The sequence below is a fragment of the Apostichopus japonicus genome, chromosome 9 (genome assembly GCF_037975245.1).
Source record: "Apostichopus japonicus isolate 1M-3 chromosome 9, ASM3797524v1, whole genome shotgun sequence".
NCBI lineage: Eukaryota > Metazoa > Echinodermata > Holothuroidea > Aspidochirotida > Stichopodidae > Apostichopus > Apostichopus japonicus.
In genome coordinates, this window is record NC_092569.1 from 6,279,344 (window position 1) to 6,296,687 (window position 17,344).

The 17,344-nt window shown below is 36.4% G+C and overlaps 2 protein-coding genes across 2 annotated transcripts in view; both read left to right on the forward strand.

Moving 5' to 3' along the window:
* LOC139973452 (uncharacterized) overlaps positions 1-17,344 on the forward strand; it is a 64,822-nt gene that overhangs the window by 29,883 nt on the left and 17,595 nt on the right. The gene's annotated exons all lie outside the window — the stretch shown is intronic.
* Positions 687-10,703, forward strand: LOC139973454 (uncharacterized). The gene is made up of 8 exons (XM_071980145.1): positions 687-806; positions 5,664-5,709; positions 6,012-6,181; positions 6,590-6,854; positions 7,145-7,356; positions 7,731-8,039; positions 8,804-9,068; positions 10,165-10,703. Exons 1-8 carry the CDS (start codon positions 729-731, stop codon positions 10,293-10,295), a joined length of 1,476 nt encoding a protein of 491 aa, XP_071836246.1. The 5' UTR covers positions 687-728; the 3' UTR covers positions 10,296-10,703.

Sequence of the window (17,344 nt, forward strand, 5' to 3'; positions counted from 1 at the left end):
CTGCAATATGCAGTAGACCTTAAGTGGTCATGAGAAGGAAAATTCAACTAACATCAAGAATATGAATTCAGATCAACTAGGATATTAATTTATATGCCCTAAACTATCGTGGTAACTACATTATTAAAGACTACATTGATTCTAAACGTTACCCTCTTCAATAGTTTGTAATTTACACTCAGACAGAAAAAACTCTGATTTGTACATTTATTGCGTTCAAGTCTTCAATAGTAAATGAAGCATTATAGGTTTAATATGGAAATGTGTTTCACATTTTCACAATTCAGTAAAACACTTCAACAAACAAATAGAAAGTTATTTTCGAAGGCAAATATTACAAATTTGCTGATTCTACCTGGTTATTAATATAATAATTATACTTTGAAAAATTCCCTACGACTGACCTAAATGTAACCCCATGAACCACTGCAATGAAAGCCTCTAAAAACACTGCGCATAATTTCATCATATGAATATCCGTGTTAAAAAGATCTACCGATGTGGATAAGCGACGTTTATCACCAAAGTCAAATTGTTGAAAGGTATTAAATGAATGTAATATGAGAAATAACGCAATGGGTAACACATGTTCAGTATCCTGCCCTGTAGGCTAAATGTTAATTTAAATGATTCAGTATTTTCCAGCTTCATCTTGGTGAAAATCATTATCAACGACTACTTCAAAAGAGAGCAGGTCACTGCACACTCCAGTTCACTTCAACATCAAGATGATCAGCGAATTGTGTAAAGTTTTTGAAGTTTTTCTTTTCCTTTTGACAACTGGCTGTCTCTTTTCACATCGAGTGGTGAGTTTCAGAACTTGATACTTTCTTATTACCTCTCACATATTTAATTAAAATTGCTAGACGTGTTCTTAAGTTAGAGATAATTTTGAAGCCTCAGTAACAACGTAGAGTATATTGCTATGTGTTCCCTTTCTAGCAGTCAAAGAGATGTTCTTGTATTTCAAATTAAAACTTCGCAGGTTTCAAAAATTATAATTGTTAAACACCGACCCTACACCTGAAGACATATAATAGTTAAGCGATATTATTCTGGCCCATACGGTACTTTGTGATTTTTAATGCATCATTACCTTGGTGAAAAACCATGAACACTAGTAAAAACAAGTAATTAATTAAATTCGTCAACAGTTTGTTTACATTTTAAAGGCAAAATAGTCATTGAAACTAGATTGATATTTCATTGACTCCTTCAAATAAAAGTCAAATACTTTCATTTTATATTGATGAAAATGCAGAGAAGTTTACATAAACAGTTATTCATATTCCACGACGTAAGAACAAAATTAAATTAAAGTCAATTTTTTTAAAAGATACTATTAATGGTTAATATTCTTCTCAACCTTGTGTAAGAATCAAATGAAATATCTTGCATCGTTATGATAAACTTAAGTGTTACAACTTTAAGATAGGAAGACTGTTAAAGATTGTGACTTTCTAATTGAACGTTTATATATTTTATTTTTTTCATAACTGAACACAAAAACTTAATTTTCCTTCCGACAGTAAATCTCAAACTTAGAAATATCCAAAATATATACAAGCATCGCGTTGAGTTAACTCGTGTATTATCATAAGTTAAACTTCAAACAAGATTTCCTTCATCAAACTATGACTATTTATTTCATAAACAGGGAAAAATGAACAAAACTGAAACAAAAAACTTTATTTTGCAATTGAAATATAGTAGTTTCTACAAATTAATAAAAGTATAAGTAAACATATACATAAAGAGACATAATCGATGATAATTGTGCCTGTTTAAATACTTAAAAATAACGGATAACAGGAAAAGTAGTTTTAATCAAATTATTTATAGGTTCAAGTTTACAAAACTGACTTTTTTTTAAATCGTGTTTAATCTCCAAACTGCATTATTTCATTCTCTTCAAATTTTGAACTTTTAGACAATAAATGGTATCATAATATATTGGCGCAACATCCTAGTTGATTAAACTAAGTTTGCTGTCATGTTTAGAGTTAACTGAAAATTTATTCCAAGCATTATTAAAAAAGAATCAAAGATGCAAAGTTCATAGGAAAGCGTCCCACAAATTATTTGAAAATACCAAGCTATTGCATACCCCGATATACATCAGTGATATTCATACAATATTTTTTCCAATATTTTTAATTTTATATTATTCCAATCGTGGAGTTAAGCAAAATAATCATATGTTAAATGATATCATTAAAACAAGCAGTAATCACTTTTCAACATAACTGTTTATCAGTATACGCTTTAAGCCATTTAATTATAGCATAGAAACTTAAAATTCTAAATAATTTGCTAATGATCAAACGCTATCAAAATCTCATCATCTTACTAATGTGTTTCTTACCACTTTCTTCACTTTCAAATTGTTGGTAACATCAGAACCTTAAGAGCCTATCTAAATAAGTGACGTTATACCTATAGGCATGCTAGTGAAAGTTAGCTATACCAGTCTCAGGCTCTGATATTTCTCATCTCTGCTTTGTTTTTATCATAATTTAATTTAAAGCAGTTTCTTGTTCTTAAAAACAAATTAAACGATCCAGTTTTAATATCCCTCTGTGAAAACCTTGATTTTGGGTTAGGGAGGATATGATTTGTACAAACCATGTACTCTAGTTCCTCATTTCCTTTTTACTTTGTAATAAAACTGTGAATAATAGTTTTACTTGCTGGGATCAACAGCTTAGGTAAAAGTCCTTTGTGATGGATAGAGAAATAAACAAACAAGTCGCTCAAACAACAGTTTGTAAGGACTAGAAAATTGTGTTGAAATATACGACATTCTATCATATTCGTGCATTGTAGTGACAAATAATCTTTTGGTATCGTAAACGTTTGAAAATAGCAAATCATAATTTCTTGAACACATCTAGAAAAAAACGTATGTCGTTAATTTTAATTAATGTTTACTTTCGGTTGCTTATTCCGACGTCTATTCACTAATGTTTCACAATTATGAATAGCGCTTTGTAAAGTTCAAAAATATGATTCGTAAATGGTAAAACTTGATTGGCACTAGAAACGTTAAGTGATACATTGAGCAAGCCTTCAACGTTTTTCTCTTCATTGCTATTTTATAAGACGTATTAAGCAGTTTCTTCAGAAGTCAACAGACAAAAAGACAAATGCAAACATTATCCCGCAAAGAAGTAGATAATTAAGAAAAAGTGTAATTCCTCTGCGGTTTGCCTTTACTCATGTGACATACAACGTCTCTAGTATATAACTTTGATTTGCTTAAACACGATTGAACAGTCGTAAAAATGTCAAAACTGTGTAAATCTATTTGTAGTTTATATTGTTGGGAATATATGTGTAATGACAGTACTTCAGAAAATGTAACCTTGTCTCCTCAACAACACGCGTGTAAAATTTTCTCGATTTTGCAACAATTTTGACTAGAGCAATTTCAACACATTTTGCTTTTGAAGTTAAGCTTTTTATAATTTTAATCATTCTTGAATTAGAACTACCCATGACGCAGTTGTGTCGACCATTTATAGTCTTGTGTAAATAAAATCGACTTAAAGACGGCAGAGTTTAATGATGGCTAAAATCGAAGTAGAAATTAAACTCATTCAAAAGTGCATTTGCTCTGAATCGCTAACAGGGAATGATAACAGATCAACTTGTAAAATAAATGTTCATTTAAACCTTTCAATCGGTCGAAATACTGCACAAACAATTTCTGTTACACATTTCATGTTTTTCTCCTAGGAGATGTTTTTTAACTTTGCTTTATGGTCGTAAACAATTTCCTGAAAAATATGTGAAGGGGCATTCCGATGCCAAAAATTGCGAGGCTTACTTCAAGGAAAATATATGACACCATATTAGTTATTATAACACAATTTCAATATTTGTGTATTCTGTATGTATTTTTGTTTCATCATGAAATAAATTTAATCATTTAGTTAACGCACTGCAGTATATCGGTGGATGCTTATTTCATGGAACATATGTTTTGTAAAACGTTTACTATTATGATATTGTTGTTCTTGTCTGCTTGTACGTACCGTAGTCAACTCAATGAAAGTATCTGTTTGAATTTGATTCAGACATATCCACTGTGAGAGAATTTTCTATTTAAATTGATCTCTTAGAGAATAAAACCGTTCCCTAGTTTCGAACGAAATCGGGAAATTATATTATAGTGCTCAAATTAAAGTTTCCACGTAATTGTTATGGTGACACCCCTGACTGTTATTCTTAGACAAAGGTATATATATTACATGAACTAAACCGAGAAAAGTGAATTACAGAATGTAGGATTTTCTTTTTAGATCAGAAAATAGTCAAATCGTTTAATCGTTTTAAAAAACTTCTATCACGGACACTCCCTGTTGATGACTGAGTTTCTTTAATTGTTAACAAAAATATTTTTGTTAACAATTAAAGATTAATATAATATTAATACAGCTAAATATTATTTGGAAAGCAAAAGGGAGCGTGATTCTAGGTTATGTTGCATTTGGAACGAAAGTGTTGAGAGCACGGTTGCCTCATACATGAAATATAATAAACAAACATTCTCTACAATATCTCTGTTGGCTAATTTAGGGTTCTCGTTGTAATACTGGATACTACTATTAATGCGATCTTCCCAACGCCGGCGTTCTCCTCTGATAAATTATGTTACTGCACGGAGCTGTTATTAAAAGCTGTTTAAGATAGAGAACTTAAAGCAAAACGATCTGACTATTTAATATATTATTAAATATTTTACATTTTGTTTATTTATCGTGTCTGTTATTTCAAACGACTTTTCAAATTAAGTTTTTGTCTCTTCAAAGGAAAAAATAAAAATCTTGTTTATGGTTTATTCTTCTCTAAAAGTAAATCATTGTATTTTTGTGACTTTATATTAACTGCCAATGTAAGTATTGTGATATTTTGTCTCAACTTCCTCAAACTGAATTTATTAGCGCATTGTGTTTGTTTTATTTGTGCAAACCAGGAAATTATTATTAAAATATTCTTTGTTTAAGTTAAAGAGGCATATATACATATCAATGTACTATATGGAAGGCCCACATCAGAGTTTAACTTATTAATTCTTACCTAGACGTGTTTGTCTATTTTGGCTTTGTCACGCATCTAAATCAAATATGCGAAAATCTATATACGAACTTCTTAATTTTATACAACGTTGCTATTATCGAGGTTTATTATGGTGATAGTTCTCTCGCCAAATAATTATTTGTTTCAAATTATATACTCTCCTTTAATTTTTTTGTTGTTATACTGTGTACATGTCAATGGCTCTATATTTGCTATCAACAGGAAGTTAAGTAATTGGACGTTAACTGGATACGAGTTTGGTCAACGAATTTATAATTCGAAACAATAGTATGATTAATCACCATCACTGGCAGTCATTTTCATGGTCACATTGTGAACTAGAAAGTTCCAACTCGCTCCCCAACCCACGTTACCCTTGTTTTGTTTCACGCACGACGGTATTGTCATCACAAACCATCCTAACACAAAAAACACCCTTATCCCTGCATGTGTACGACAGCTCTGATAGTGAGCCATATATGCTATAGTCTACTTTATCGTACTACTATATAAAATACATGAATACGTTTAATAGCCATTCAACTAAGCTGTTACTTTTTGTATTAATTTCCGTTTGACAGGATGCTCTAGAGACAATCAATGATGTCACCGGTGATAGTAGTTTAGGTAAGTGATTTTATATGTATGCTGTTACTTCCTAGGCGGTCGTTATTACCGTTCAGTAATAACTATGTTAATGTTTATCAAAGGGTATATTTTACACGGCACCATTTGAATCGAACGTTTGTGTACTTCCAACGAACACATGGGTATCAGCGGAAACATTCATTGTATAAAATACGTTGAATTGAATTTATAAAAACATTGGATTCATCGTATATATGGGACATAGGCTGTGGTAATTGTATGTAACTTAAAAAACCAATGTGACTCAACTCAGAAAGAAAACCACTATTTTAACGTACTAGGTTCGTCGTATTTCTTCTATCAACAATCGGATTACCCGAGAGATTGCAGAGAAGTCCAGGAGCAATGTGCATTCGATAACTCTACTGGTGTCGTCGTGATCAAACCAGATGGCTATCTAGAGCCTTTTGAGGTTTACTGTGATAACACAGACAGAACTGGTGGATGGACGGTAGGTCTCAACTTTCTCAACTAGGGTTCACTTTACAAGTTTCTTGTCATCTTTCTTTGGTAAGAATGGATGTAAGGAGGGGATCATAGCATATATCATAACATGTATGCTGTTAAAAGTATCTTATTGTAATTCTCAGGCTTCAATTAAAGACAAACGTTGAATATTACCCTCATAGTGGTTTGCACTTTTTCTTTTTAAACAGCACCTGCATCCCCGATTGAACGCCGGTGCACGACAATTCCCTCGCCAAACTTTTCTCCCCATTCTGTAGATTCGTACTGACATTATACACAATATGTGCATCCTGATATATGTCTTTGCCAAAAGAAAGGTTTCTAGTGACGTATAGTTCACAATACACATAAAGTAGTTTGAATTCGGTTTCTAAATCATTAACACCATTAGGTAATACAACGTCGCATTGACGGTTCCATCGACTTCAGCCGTGTCTGGGACAGCTACAAGTCTGGCTTCGGCTTTTTATCTCGGGAATTCTGGCTCGGCAATGAGAAGCTTTCGTACATGACCAATCAAAAGAAGTATCAATTGGTGATTGAGATGACGTCATCAAATGGTTCCTTAATCCGGGTTTCTTACGATAATTTCCGCATTAGTGATGAGTTCAGCAACTTCAAGTTTGTCAGCCTCGGACAGTACTCTGGAAGAACAGGTAAGTTATATCAAAATTTCAGCTTAATATCCTTATGTATGTTCCCCTTAGATCAGGTATAACGTCAAATCACCTCTAGTTACTACAGATGAAAGTTTGGAATTCATATAGCCCTTACATGCGCGTATTCAAGGTCTGTAAGTTGCCCTGATGGCGTGTGTAGTAATATAGGCTTTAACACAAGTTTTACAGCATGGTCATTACAATTAAGATACATAACAGAGTTTAAATCATCATTATGTTTCAATTTATGTTATTCTTTAAACCTACCGACATATTTAATCCTGCAGACATTATAACCCTCTGCCCCTACAACATGGTCTATGGAAACTGCAATAACTCCTGTCAGCGGACATGTGGTGCTCCAGAAATGTGTCAGGCTGGGGTCTGCAATGAAGCCGAAGCCTGTGTTTGTTCCGATGGATACTTCATGAAGGGATCAGACTGTGTACCTCAAGAACAGTGTGGATGTTACGAATCAGAGGGGAAAACAGTTATTCCAGTCAGTTGTGTTTCATTTTATTGTCTAACTTTTGAGCATTTAAATCTGCGGATATATGTCAAAGACTGTGCACTATGACAGTTTTCGATAAACAACAGTAAAGTTCAAAACTCGTTTTCATAGCGACCAATCACTGTTAATACTGTTTATAGTAAATGAATTAGAGCAATATAAGTCCAATCAAACTCGAATATATAAATTAATTAAGAGTTCATTTAACTATATAGTTATATGAATATCTGTCAATTATAATAGTGCTTACAAAGACATAATACCGAACATGATTTACCATGGATAATAACAAACACAACACCAGGCTCAAATGCAAACTGTAACTGTAAAAATTAAAGTAAAGACTTAATTTTGTTTTGCAGGAAGGTGGCTTTTACGTGAACCCAAACTGTACAAGGAAAGGTGTTTGTACCAACGGACAGATCACGTGGGATGAAGCATATGCATGCAGTGTTAAAGCAGTTTGTGACGTCAGGGACAACATAACACAATGCTATTGTACTGATGGCTACAGAGGAGATGGTGAAAATTGCACGAGACCACCTAAAGATTGCCAGGAAATTTACGATGATGGATCTAGGGACAACGGTATATACAGAATCAAACCAACCGACTGGACTAGCGAGGCCTTTGAGGTTTACTGCAACATGACTGACGGAGGAGGATGGACGGTAAGTCATTCCATTAATTAACACCCAATGCTATCTGCACTTATTACCCTGTACAGATAATGAACTGCAGTGAACTACACTTCCTAGAGTATATGACATTGTACCATAATGACCACACTATACTTTACTACACTGCACTATAACAAATACACTAAATTACCCTAGCATGCACATTTGTAAAATACACGCATTACATTGCACTACAGAGCATTATTTTACACAAAGTACAAAAGTGATAGAATATACATTCTGAGGGATGTAGTAACTTGACATAACACGTGTAAATAACAAATTTGTGTAGTGATCGTTATTGATACAAGGTTATACATTACAATGGATAAACTTGCGTAATGGATTTGCTATGAACCACAGTTATCATTTCTACATAAAATACAAAACGACGAATAAAATATGCAAATAGATTATTGTGAAAACATAATGAAATGTATTTTCCAACAGAAAAATAACCACTCTGAATCCAAGTATCTGCTTCCTCACGTTTCAATGATACCTTTTAAGTGATTTGTGATTTTGTCAGATTTTCATTTCAGGCTTATATCTACAGTGGAATGAAATATCTACATAGTGTACACTTCTTTAATGAAAATGTTTCAACGAGGTTTTTTCTTTATCAGTTCCTTCAAATTCGTTGAAGTGAACGTTTTTCATCTTCAATGTTTATTTAAATGTTGACAATTTCGTCAATCTTTTGCCATATATGGTCATGACAAAAGTTTTCCTCTTATTCACACATTTAAACAAAGGTTTTTCAACGTCGTGTGGATGGAACCTCGGATTTCTACCTCGGATGGGACAGCTACAAAGAAGGTTTTGGAGATTTAGACCACGAGTTTTGGCTTGGAAATGATAAACTTTTTACCTTGACCAATCAAAAGAGATATGAAATTAGGATTGATCTGGTGAACAGAGATGGTGCTCCCTACTATGCCAAGTTTGACTACTTCCGGATTAATGACGAAAGCGATAAATATCGGTTATCTCAACTTGGAACCTACAGTGGAACAGCGGGTTTGTTACAATTTATTTGGTTACATACACATCCTTCAGATATCTGCATAATTCTTTAACTTTAAATACGTTTACGTTATTTACGTATTTGGGAAATAGTTTGTGTTAGTCGTCAAGAGATTAAAGGAAAAGTAAATCCACGCACAACCATTAACCTGTGTTGTAGAGATCATTGTGATGAAAAACTTTTTTTCAAACACTTACATGATAATTGCATTATGTGTTGTGATGGGAATATCAATTTAAAATGTCCCTACCTATATTTTACAGAATATTTGAATAATTAATCATAGGCAGTAGTAATGCGATAATATATGAAAACGAAGATGAGTAGATGGATTGATTAATCGTTATATCTCCTTCTGAGATTATTGTCCTTATTCTCATAAATCGCTAAAACAAAGACACAAAAAAGACCACTACCTTATTAAATATCAACAGCAAAAGTGAATCATTCCCATACCCTGTTCAGTCTCAATTTCAGAGCCATACACATTTACACCCTTATGCACAGACGTACACGAACGTTAATACAACACTCATGCATCGTACATACCATGCTTTCTTGAATCTATATTGGCCGACGAACAACATTAACAAAGTCGAACTGTAGTATTAAAGAAGCAAAACCCAGGGTTATATTACGGTGTTTGGTTTAGTATTATTTACATTTTGACACACCAGTTTTGCCGTATCAGTTTCCATTACTATACTACGGGCAGTTGATTGGAAATACCCTAATGGGTCATCAATGATATTTCAATGAAATATATTCCTTATTTCGTCCTGTTTCTTTAGTAGCTATTTCACCTATGTGTTTGTTATAGCATGATTGCAGCAATACTGATAATAATAATAATTATAATTATTATTTATGTCATAAAATAAAACAAAAAGATAAAAAACTTATAACTTTTAAAGATAACTGTTTATTTGCAATAAATGATGAAATAAATCAATAACTTTCATTCAATCATTAAACTAATAATAAATATAACTCGTAACGCCGCCTTTTATTTCAGCAACACCTGTATGTTTGTCTCTTAGTATCATTACATAGAACAATAAATTTCCTTTTCTTTGTGCTTCTTCGCAGACTCTCGCAGCAATCCTGATGGTAATGCTCTTCGTTATCACCTCAACTACCAGTTCAGTACCAAAGATAGTGGCAAAAGTAACTGTGCTATTTATTATCACGGTGCCTGGTGGTACAATAGTTGTCATTAATCCAACCTCAATGGAGACTACCATGGAAGTCGGGATAGCTACAGCAGTATTCAGTGGCAACACTTACCCGGCAGTTTAACCAACATTAAATATTCAGAAATGAAGATTCGTCCCTTGTAGCCGGGAATACGAGAGATTTCTAGACTGAACTGCAAATTGTATTTGATCAGAGCGAGCTAGTTTTCCTTTTCCTCAAAACCAAATAGATGTCACCTGACTGAAAATGTGGATAGAGAACACACGTGACTGATATTGAAGAAAGAACATCGACGTCACATTAAATTACATGAAAATAATGCCAATATACACCACTAATGACGCTAATGTGTATCGAAATAAAACAACGCAATTCACCGTAGTAATGGACATGTTTCTTGTTCTATTATCAATGTTCGCTCATTTACAAGAAATTTAACCTTGAATATTCCAAAACATAATTTAAGTTATAACCTTTGGAAAAATAAACAATTCTTTTGTCATATTTACCATTTTATTTATTTCACTTTTTAATTAATCTGGACGATGGATCTGATATAAAAGAAACTATCATAGGATCCGTATGGTTCTGACACCCACCCAACAATGTTATCAAGTTAGTAACCGTTTCAACAAGCTGCTGCAAACAGATAGATTGATCAATTCAAATTCAAACTTTGCAACATAATAATTCCTTAAGTTTGTATTGCATTGTTAATAGTTCAACATTTTGTATTATGTTGAAGCAAGAATGAGTGAAAACTCATCTAAAAAGGTTAAACAAAGAAGTGTAACCAGTGATGCCAATCTAAAACGGAAAACAAATAAGCTGTTTTCCCTATAAGAAAAAATTATGTGCATTGCACTACACAAATATGATTTCTTTCAATATATTTACATCAAATTACCGTCCGAATTTCACACAGCTAATACAAGAATACGGAATCTCTGAACGTCCATTAAACCTGCTGGTAACGTTGGACATGGACCGCCGTGACATGTATCCTCCATGTGAGTTGTGCCGTGATGTGCTTTTGTAACCCAAATGAAGATTAAGTAATGGTCAAAGGAGAAAACCCGATAAATGTTCATTCTCCGAGTAATATCTAAGCATAAACGAGGCCAAATATATTTTATTTGTTTTTAAATTCTTACTTCTTTAAAAAACGAATATACGTGCTACATACGAAGGAGTAAGAGGAAGTAAAACAGGAAATGGGGAAGGGGAAGAGAGGCAGGAATGGAGGGGGAGGGAAATGATCGAGGGACGCGATGGGAGGGTTGACATACCCAAAGAAAACGCCGTTTCACAACGCGTCATCACCAAGAATAATAACTCAGTCTAGAGCTTGTAACTTGCAAAAATGATAAACATTACTTATATCAATGACAGATAATTATGTTTCCCGATTTATATATTTCGCGTTCAAATTCAAGGGCCATCGAGGGTTTGTGCAAAGGGTTCCTTTAGCAGTAACGTTACAATTGCTAATGGATGTTGTCAGGATACACTTCAATTGTATCCCGTTTCCTCAATGAAGGCAGCCAAGTTAAAAACGTATTGCTCTTCAAATGGTTCATTGATGGTAACCAATTACAGCGCCAGAAATAGTTGAGATAGCGTCTATCAAAGATAAAATGAAACACCAGAGCAAAGAGGAATGACCCTTGGCAAGATGTTTTAGCTAACCACTTCCCTTATAGTTTCATTTTTTTAATAAAAAAAAAACATTCTGGTAATATAAAAGAAAAATAAACAAGTCATGTGCATTAGCAAGTTCTGTAACATTTGAGATTCCCGCATAGTAAGACAGATGATGTCTAGTACCAATCGTAGCTATATGAAATCAAGTTTCCTTATTATAAATAGTACATTGATAAGCACTATGCTCCAACATGGCCGGTTAGTTTTTCATTCTGCAAGAGGTGGACGTTAGCAAATTTTAAGATTCACGATTCACATACACCTGTGCTTGTGGATTAATTGTTGCCATTTTTAACACAAGAACAAGTAAGGAAGGGGAAAACCGGTGGCCAGTTTCGGAAACTTCCCAGAAGAATTTTGTTTGTAGTTACGGTGGCCCGGAATGTGAACCAATCTCGAAATTTTAACCTGTAATATCACAACTCTAATTATAAAATCGACTATTTTATTTCAAACTGTTTTTTTTCTCCCCCAATAGTCGACTTTCTACTTCAAACTTCGACTTTCACATATCGAAATTTTGACTCGTTATTTGAAATTGCGACTTTTTCATTTAAATATTGTATTTTGTAGCGATAGCCAGTCAAGCTAGTGGTAGCAGCCATGTCACTAAAAGAACCTGGCCTCGGCCTTACTACTGGCAAGGAGAACCTAAGCAGATAAAACTTTATCTAGTATCTCATATAGCAACAAAAACCCCGAAACACAGACATTCAAAACAAATGACATACAAACGCTACAAATTAATCTACATTTAAAGGGAATCATACTCAGTAGTTCAACATCTTCCGTTAATGTTGCGGTTCTCCAGCCAGGGTTTAAATGGGTACATGTGAGGTGACTTGTCATTGGGCGCAGTATATAACTGCAGCCGACTGGCAAAGAAACATAAACAACAGTTAGTACAGTATGAAACAGGAACTGTAAAATTACCTATGAATTTGACCTCGTTTGTACTTTATATTACGTTCCTTTTCATCCGAAGATAACGAAATTGGTTATGTCAGCTTTTAATGTCAATGTTAACTAACGTGAAATATTTTAGCTAGCGAATATCTTCTATTTACTAATCCTCTGACGCTGGCTTCCCGCCACTACAACAACATCTTATACGTGATATCCTGAGGCTGAAGCTTGATTTACAGTCATGCTGCACCGATGACGAATGGACTCAGTACACTAACAAAATTAACTTGTGTTTGTCTCAGCAGAACATTGAACTCACAGAAAGAAGAAATAAGAAAATGACTGACCTTCAGAAAAGACGCAAACGTACCGCTTGCAACCGTTTTAGAAGGCCCCAGACTCCACCTGAGTCTGAACCACCATCCTCAACTGCAGTTGTTAACTTATCTTCTTCTACTCTTACCAGTGCAGACCTTAGGCTTCTCTCCAAAGGACTCAACTTCTGTCCTACTCCTCCAGCATTTGACCAAGCGGAACTGAGTCAAGATCTTACTCATTTCTTTCGCAGAATTCGCCTTCGTGAGTTTTTCCTAGATGATCCTCCTACTGAACGGGAACCCTTCTGCAAGAAAAGTTCTTGGATGCCTCCTAAGAACAGAGTCCCTGTTTTAGAAGCCTACACACAGGTCGTCAGCTCTGAGACTAACCAGTCAAACTCTCCTCTCCGCAGAACACACGACAACCTTCCTAGAGATGAGCGTACAGCACTCTCCTCACTGATGTCTCGCAGTGACATCATCATCAAGCCAGCCGACAAAGGTTCTGCAGTTGTCATCCAGGATCGACAGGATTACATCAAGGAAGCCATGCGTCATCTCTCCAACAGTGATATTTACACTCTTCTTGATTCTGATCCCACAGATATTTTCTCCCAGCAGATAAAACAGACCATCACTGATATGTACCAGCGGAACCAGATCTCTAAGAAGGCTGTTTCTTTCCTTTCTCCCACAGACTGTAAGGCAGCCAGGTTTTATCTCCTGCCCAAAATTCACAAGCCTGGTAACCCTGGTAGGCCTATCATCTCGGGCAATGGGTCCCCCACCGAGAAGATATCCTTGTTTGTGGACCACTTCATCAAACCTCTTGTTCCTCAGATTAATTCTTATATCCATGACACTCCAGATTTCCTCAGGAAACTTGAAGATATCAAAAACCAAATCCCCAGTACAGCCATAATCGGTACTTTCGACGTCACTTCTCTGTACACTAACATCCCTCATGCTGAAGGTATCGCAGCCACGTGTGCAGCCCTGTCTAAGAAGGTCCACCCTTGTCCACCCATCTCTGACATCAAAGCTCTCATGCAACAGGTTCTCACCAAAACAACTTCACGTTCATGGACAAGCATTACCTTCAAAGACACGGGACTGCCATGGGAACCAGGATGGCTCCTTCTTTTGCATGTCTGTTTATGTCTAGCCTTGAAGAACGCATGCTCAGTACGGCTCCCTGCCGTCCCCTAATCTGGTGGCGCTACATTGATGACATCTTCTTCATTTGGACCAGTGATGAGGATAGCCTGCTCACCTTCATCAATCACATCAATTCTTTCCACAGCACCATCAAATTCACCTCTGATTACTCTCACCAACAGGTTAACTTTCTCGATGTGACTGTTCGCAAGGAACACGGTTCTCTCTCTACAGACTTATACACCAAGCCCACTGACACACACCAGTATCTCCATTCTTCAAGCTGCCATCCCCGTCACTGCAAGTCTGGAATTGCCTACAGTCAAGCACTTCGTCTTCGTCGCATTTGCTCTAACAATTCCTCTTTCATTCGCCATACAGATGCTTTGGAAAAACACCTTATTGCCAGGGGCCATAGTGCCAGAAGGGTGCGTGAAGCCATTGAGAGAGTCCGCTCCCTTTCCAGATCATCTACTTTGGCAGTGAAAGACAAAAAGGGACGAGATTGCGACAACAAGCTGCCCCTGGTTGTTACTTTCCACCCAAATCTTCCTCCCCTTCAGAAAATCACCTCTAACAACCACAACATTCTCCTGACTTCAGATAGACTCCAACGAGCCGTCCCTGAAAAACCCATCATCGCCTACAGACGACCACGCAACCTACGAGACCTTCTTGTACGCGCTGCTGTTCCACCTCTAACTTCTAACCCCACACCCATTCAGCATGGTACCTTCAAATGTGATCGTACTTCGAGATGCATCGTCTGCAGCCACCACATTGTTGAATCCAATTCCATCACCAGCCACAGCATGCAACTCACACACAAGACTAAGGGTCACATCACTTGCACTACCACCAATGTCATCTATCTGATCTCTTGTAGAGTTTGCGGCATCCAGTATGTTGGCGAAACCAAAACCACCCTCAAGAAGCGATTCTATGGTCACAGATCCACAGTCAACACCATGAAGACTGAGACCCCAGTTGGAGAACATTTTAACCTTCCCAACCATACCATTAACGACATGTCCCTACAGGGGATTGAATCCTTAGGTAGCCGTCCTGACCTAGTACGCAGCAGAGAGAGGCTCTGGATGCAACGCCTCCGTACCATTCAACCTCATGGGCTGAACATTCAGGAAGGACATGACTAACTTTCCTCTGTTCCCTACTCCTTCTCCCCTTTCTCCCTCCCCCCCCTTTCACTCTTCTTCTCACAGCTCTCTTCCCCTCCATTTTTCTTCACACCTTTCTGTCTTTGTCCCTCTCCAGTTTATTCCCTACCCTGTGCCTTTAATCCTCTCTTTGTCCCTCCACAGTTTATCTCCTTCCTCTCCTCTTCTCCTGTTGCTTTCTACTTATAATCCCCTTTCATCCATCTCATTGTGTTCACCGTGCTCATTAACCTGTCTGTATTCTGTGCGTGTTTTTGTCCCCTCTGTTACTGTAACTTGTCATTTAGCCTCTGAAGAAGATCCTGCTAGGATCGAAACGTCAGGCCAACTTACTTTTACACATTCTATTACACAGGCCCTCTAGTGGATAAGCAGTTTGCTAACAGTTTTATTTTATTTTATTTTGATTGACGTCATAAACACGTTAGTCCAGGAGCCCAGAAGGTTTATTCAGCTGAAGAGGTACAAAAGGTTTGGTGGCCTGATTGTGGTTGGTAGGTGACCAAGCTTCAATAAAATGTGTTGCTGCCGGGGCACACCCTGCATGGTAGGTGAGGGGGTCACAAAATAAGGGGGCAAAATATGCTTTTATTTAGCTGAAGAGGTACAAGCACGCAAGTTTGTGGGTTTTATACCCAGGAGGGTACCTTGCATCATGGTGGCAATGACAGCAATATCTTACTGCATGGGGCCCCAGACAGTAGCCCAAAAGAGGCCCGCCCATATGGTATTATTCAGCTGAAAAGGTACAAGGGTGAATTCTTTTGCATTTGAACTATTACACATTGGGGTGTACTAAAACACTAATGACAGTAACTTCGTCCTGCATAGGGGCCCAAACAGTAGCCCTAAGAATGCGCCATGCGGTACAACCAGCTGTTGGCTAATTTATCTAGCTGAAAAGGTACATGAACAAAACTTGTTGGATACTGCTCCCAGCAAGACTAATTACATTGCTGTAGCAACAACAGAAATATCTGACTGCATTGGGCCCCAGACAGTAGCCCAAAGGAGGCCCGCCCAAATGAAATTATTCAGCTGAAAAGGTACAAGGGTGAATTCTTTTGCATTTGAACTATTACACATTGGGGTGTACTAAAACACTAATGACAGTAACTTTGTCCTGCATAGGGGCCCAAACAGTAGCCCTAAGAATGGGCCATGCGGTACAACCAGCTGTTGGCTAATTTATCTAGCTGAACAGGTACATGAACAAAACTTGTTGGATACTGCTCCCAGCAAGACTAATTACATTGCTGTAGCAACAACAGAAATATCTGACTGCACCGGGCCCCAGACAGTAGCCCAAAAGAGGCCCGCCCAAATGATATTATTCAGCTGAAAAGGTACAAGGGTGAATTCTTTTGCATTTGAACTATTACACATTGGGGTGTACTAAAACACTAATGACAGTAACTTTGTCCTGCATATATGCGCAAACAGTAACCTTAAAGATAGGCCCTGCAGCCCAACCAGCTGTTAGCTTATTTCCGTACCTGAACAGGTACATATACAAAACGTCTTAGATACCGCTTCGAGAAAGACTAACTCTATTGCTGCAGTAATGACAGCATATCTGCCTGCATGGGGCAAGACGGTGGATAACAATTAAATGATCAAATCGTGGTGACTACAAATTCTTCTGTTTCTCAAATACTCATTAGTTTAGCTATAAAATTCTAGTTAAAAGAAGAAAAATAATTACATCTGCTGGTTTCCACATTTCTAGCAATTTCCATAAATTACTATATCCCATCCCTTTCAATTGACAAGCTTACTTTTTCCCAAACAATATTATTTTATTCATAT

What these genes read in the sequence shown, in the direction of transcription:
- LOC139973454 (XM_071980145.1), top strand. Translation starts at nt 729, where the DNA reads ATGATCAGCGAATTGTGTAAAGTTTTTGAAGTTTTTCTTTTCCTTTTG. An exon ending in AGGGGAAAACAGTTATTCCA is followed by an intron (nt 7,357 to 7,730) that starts GTCAGTTGTGTT and finishes TTTGTTTTGCAG; the next exon opens with GAAGGTGGCTTTTACGTGAA. An exon ending in AACCTACAGTGGAACAGCGG is followed by an intron (nt 9,069 to 10,164) that starts GTTTGTTACAAT and finishes GCTTCTTCGCAG; the next exon opens with ACTCTCGCAGCAATCCTGAT.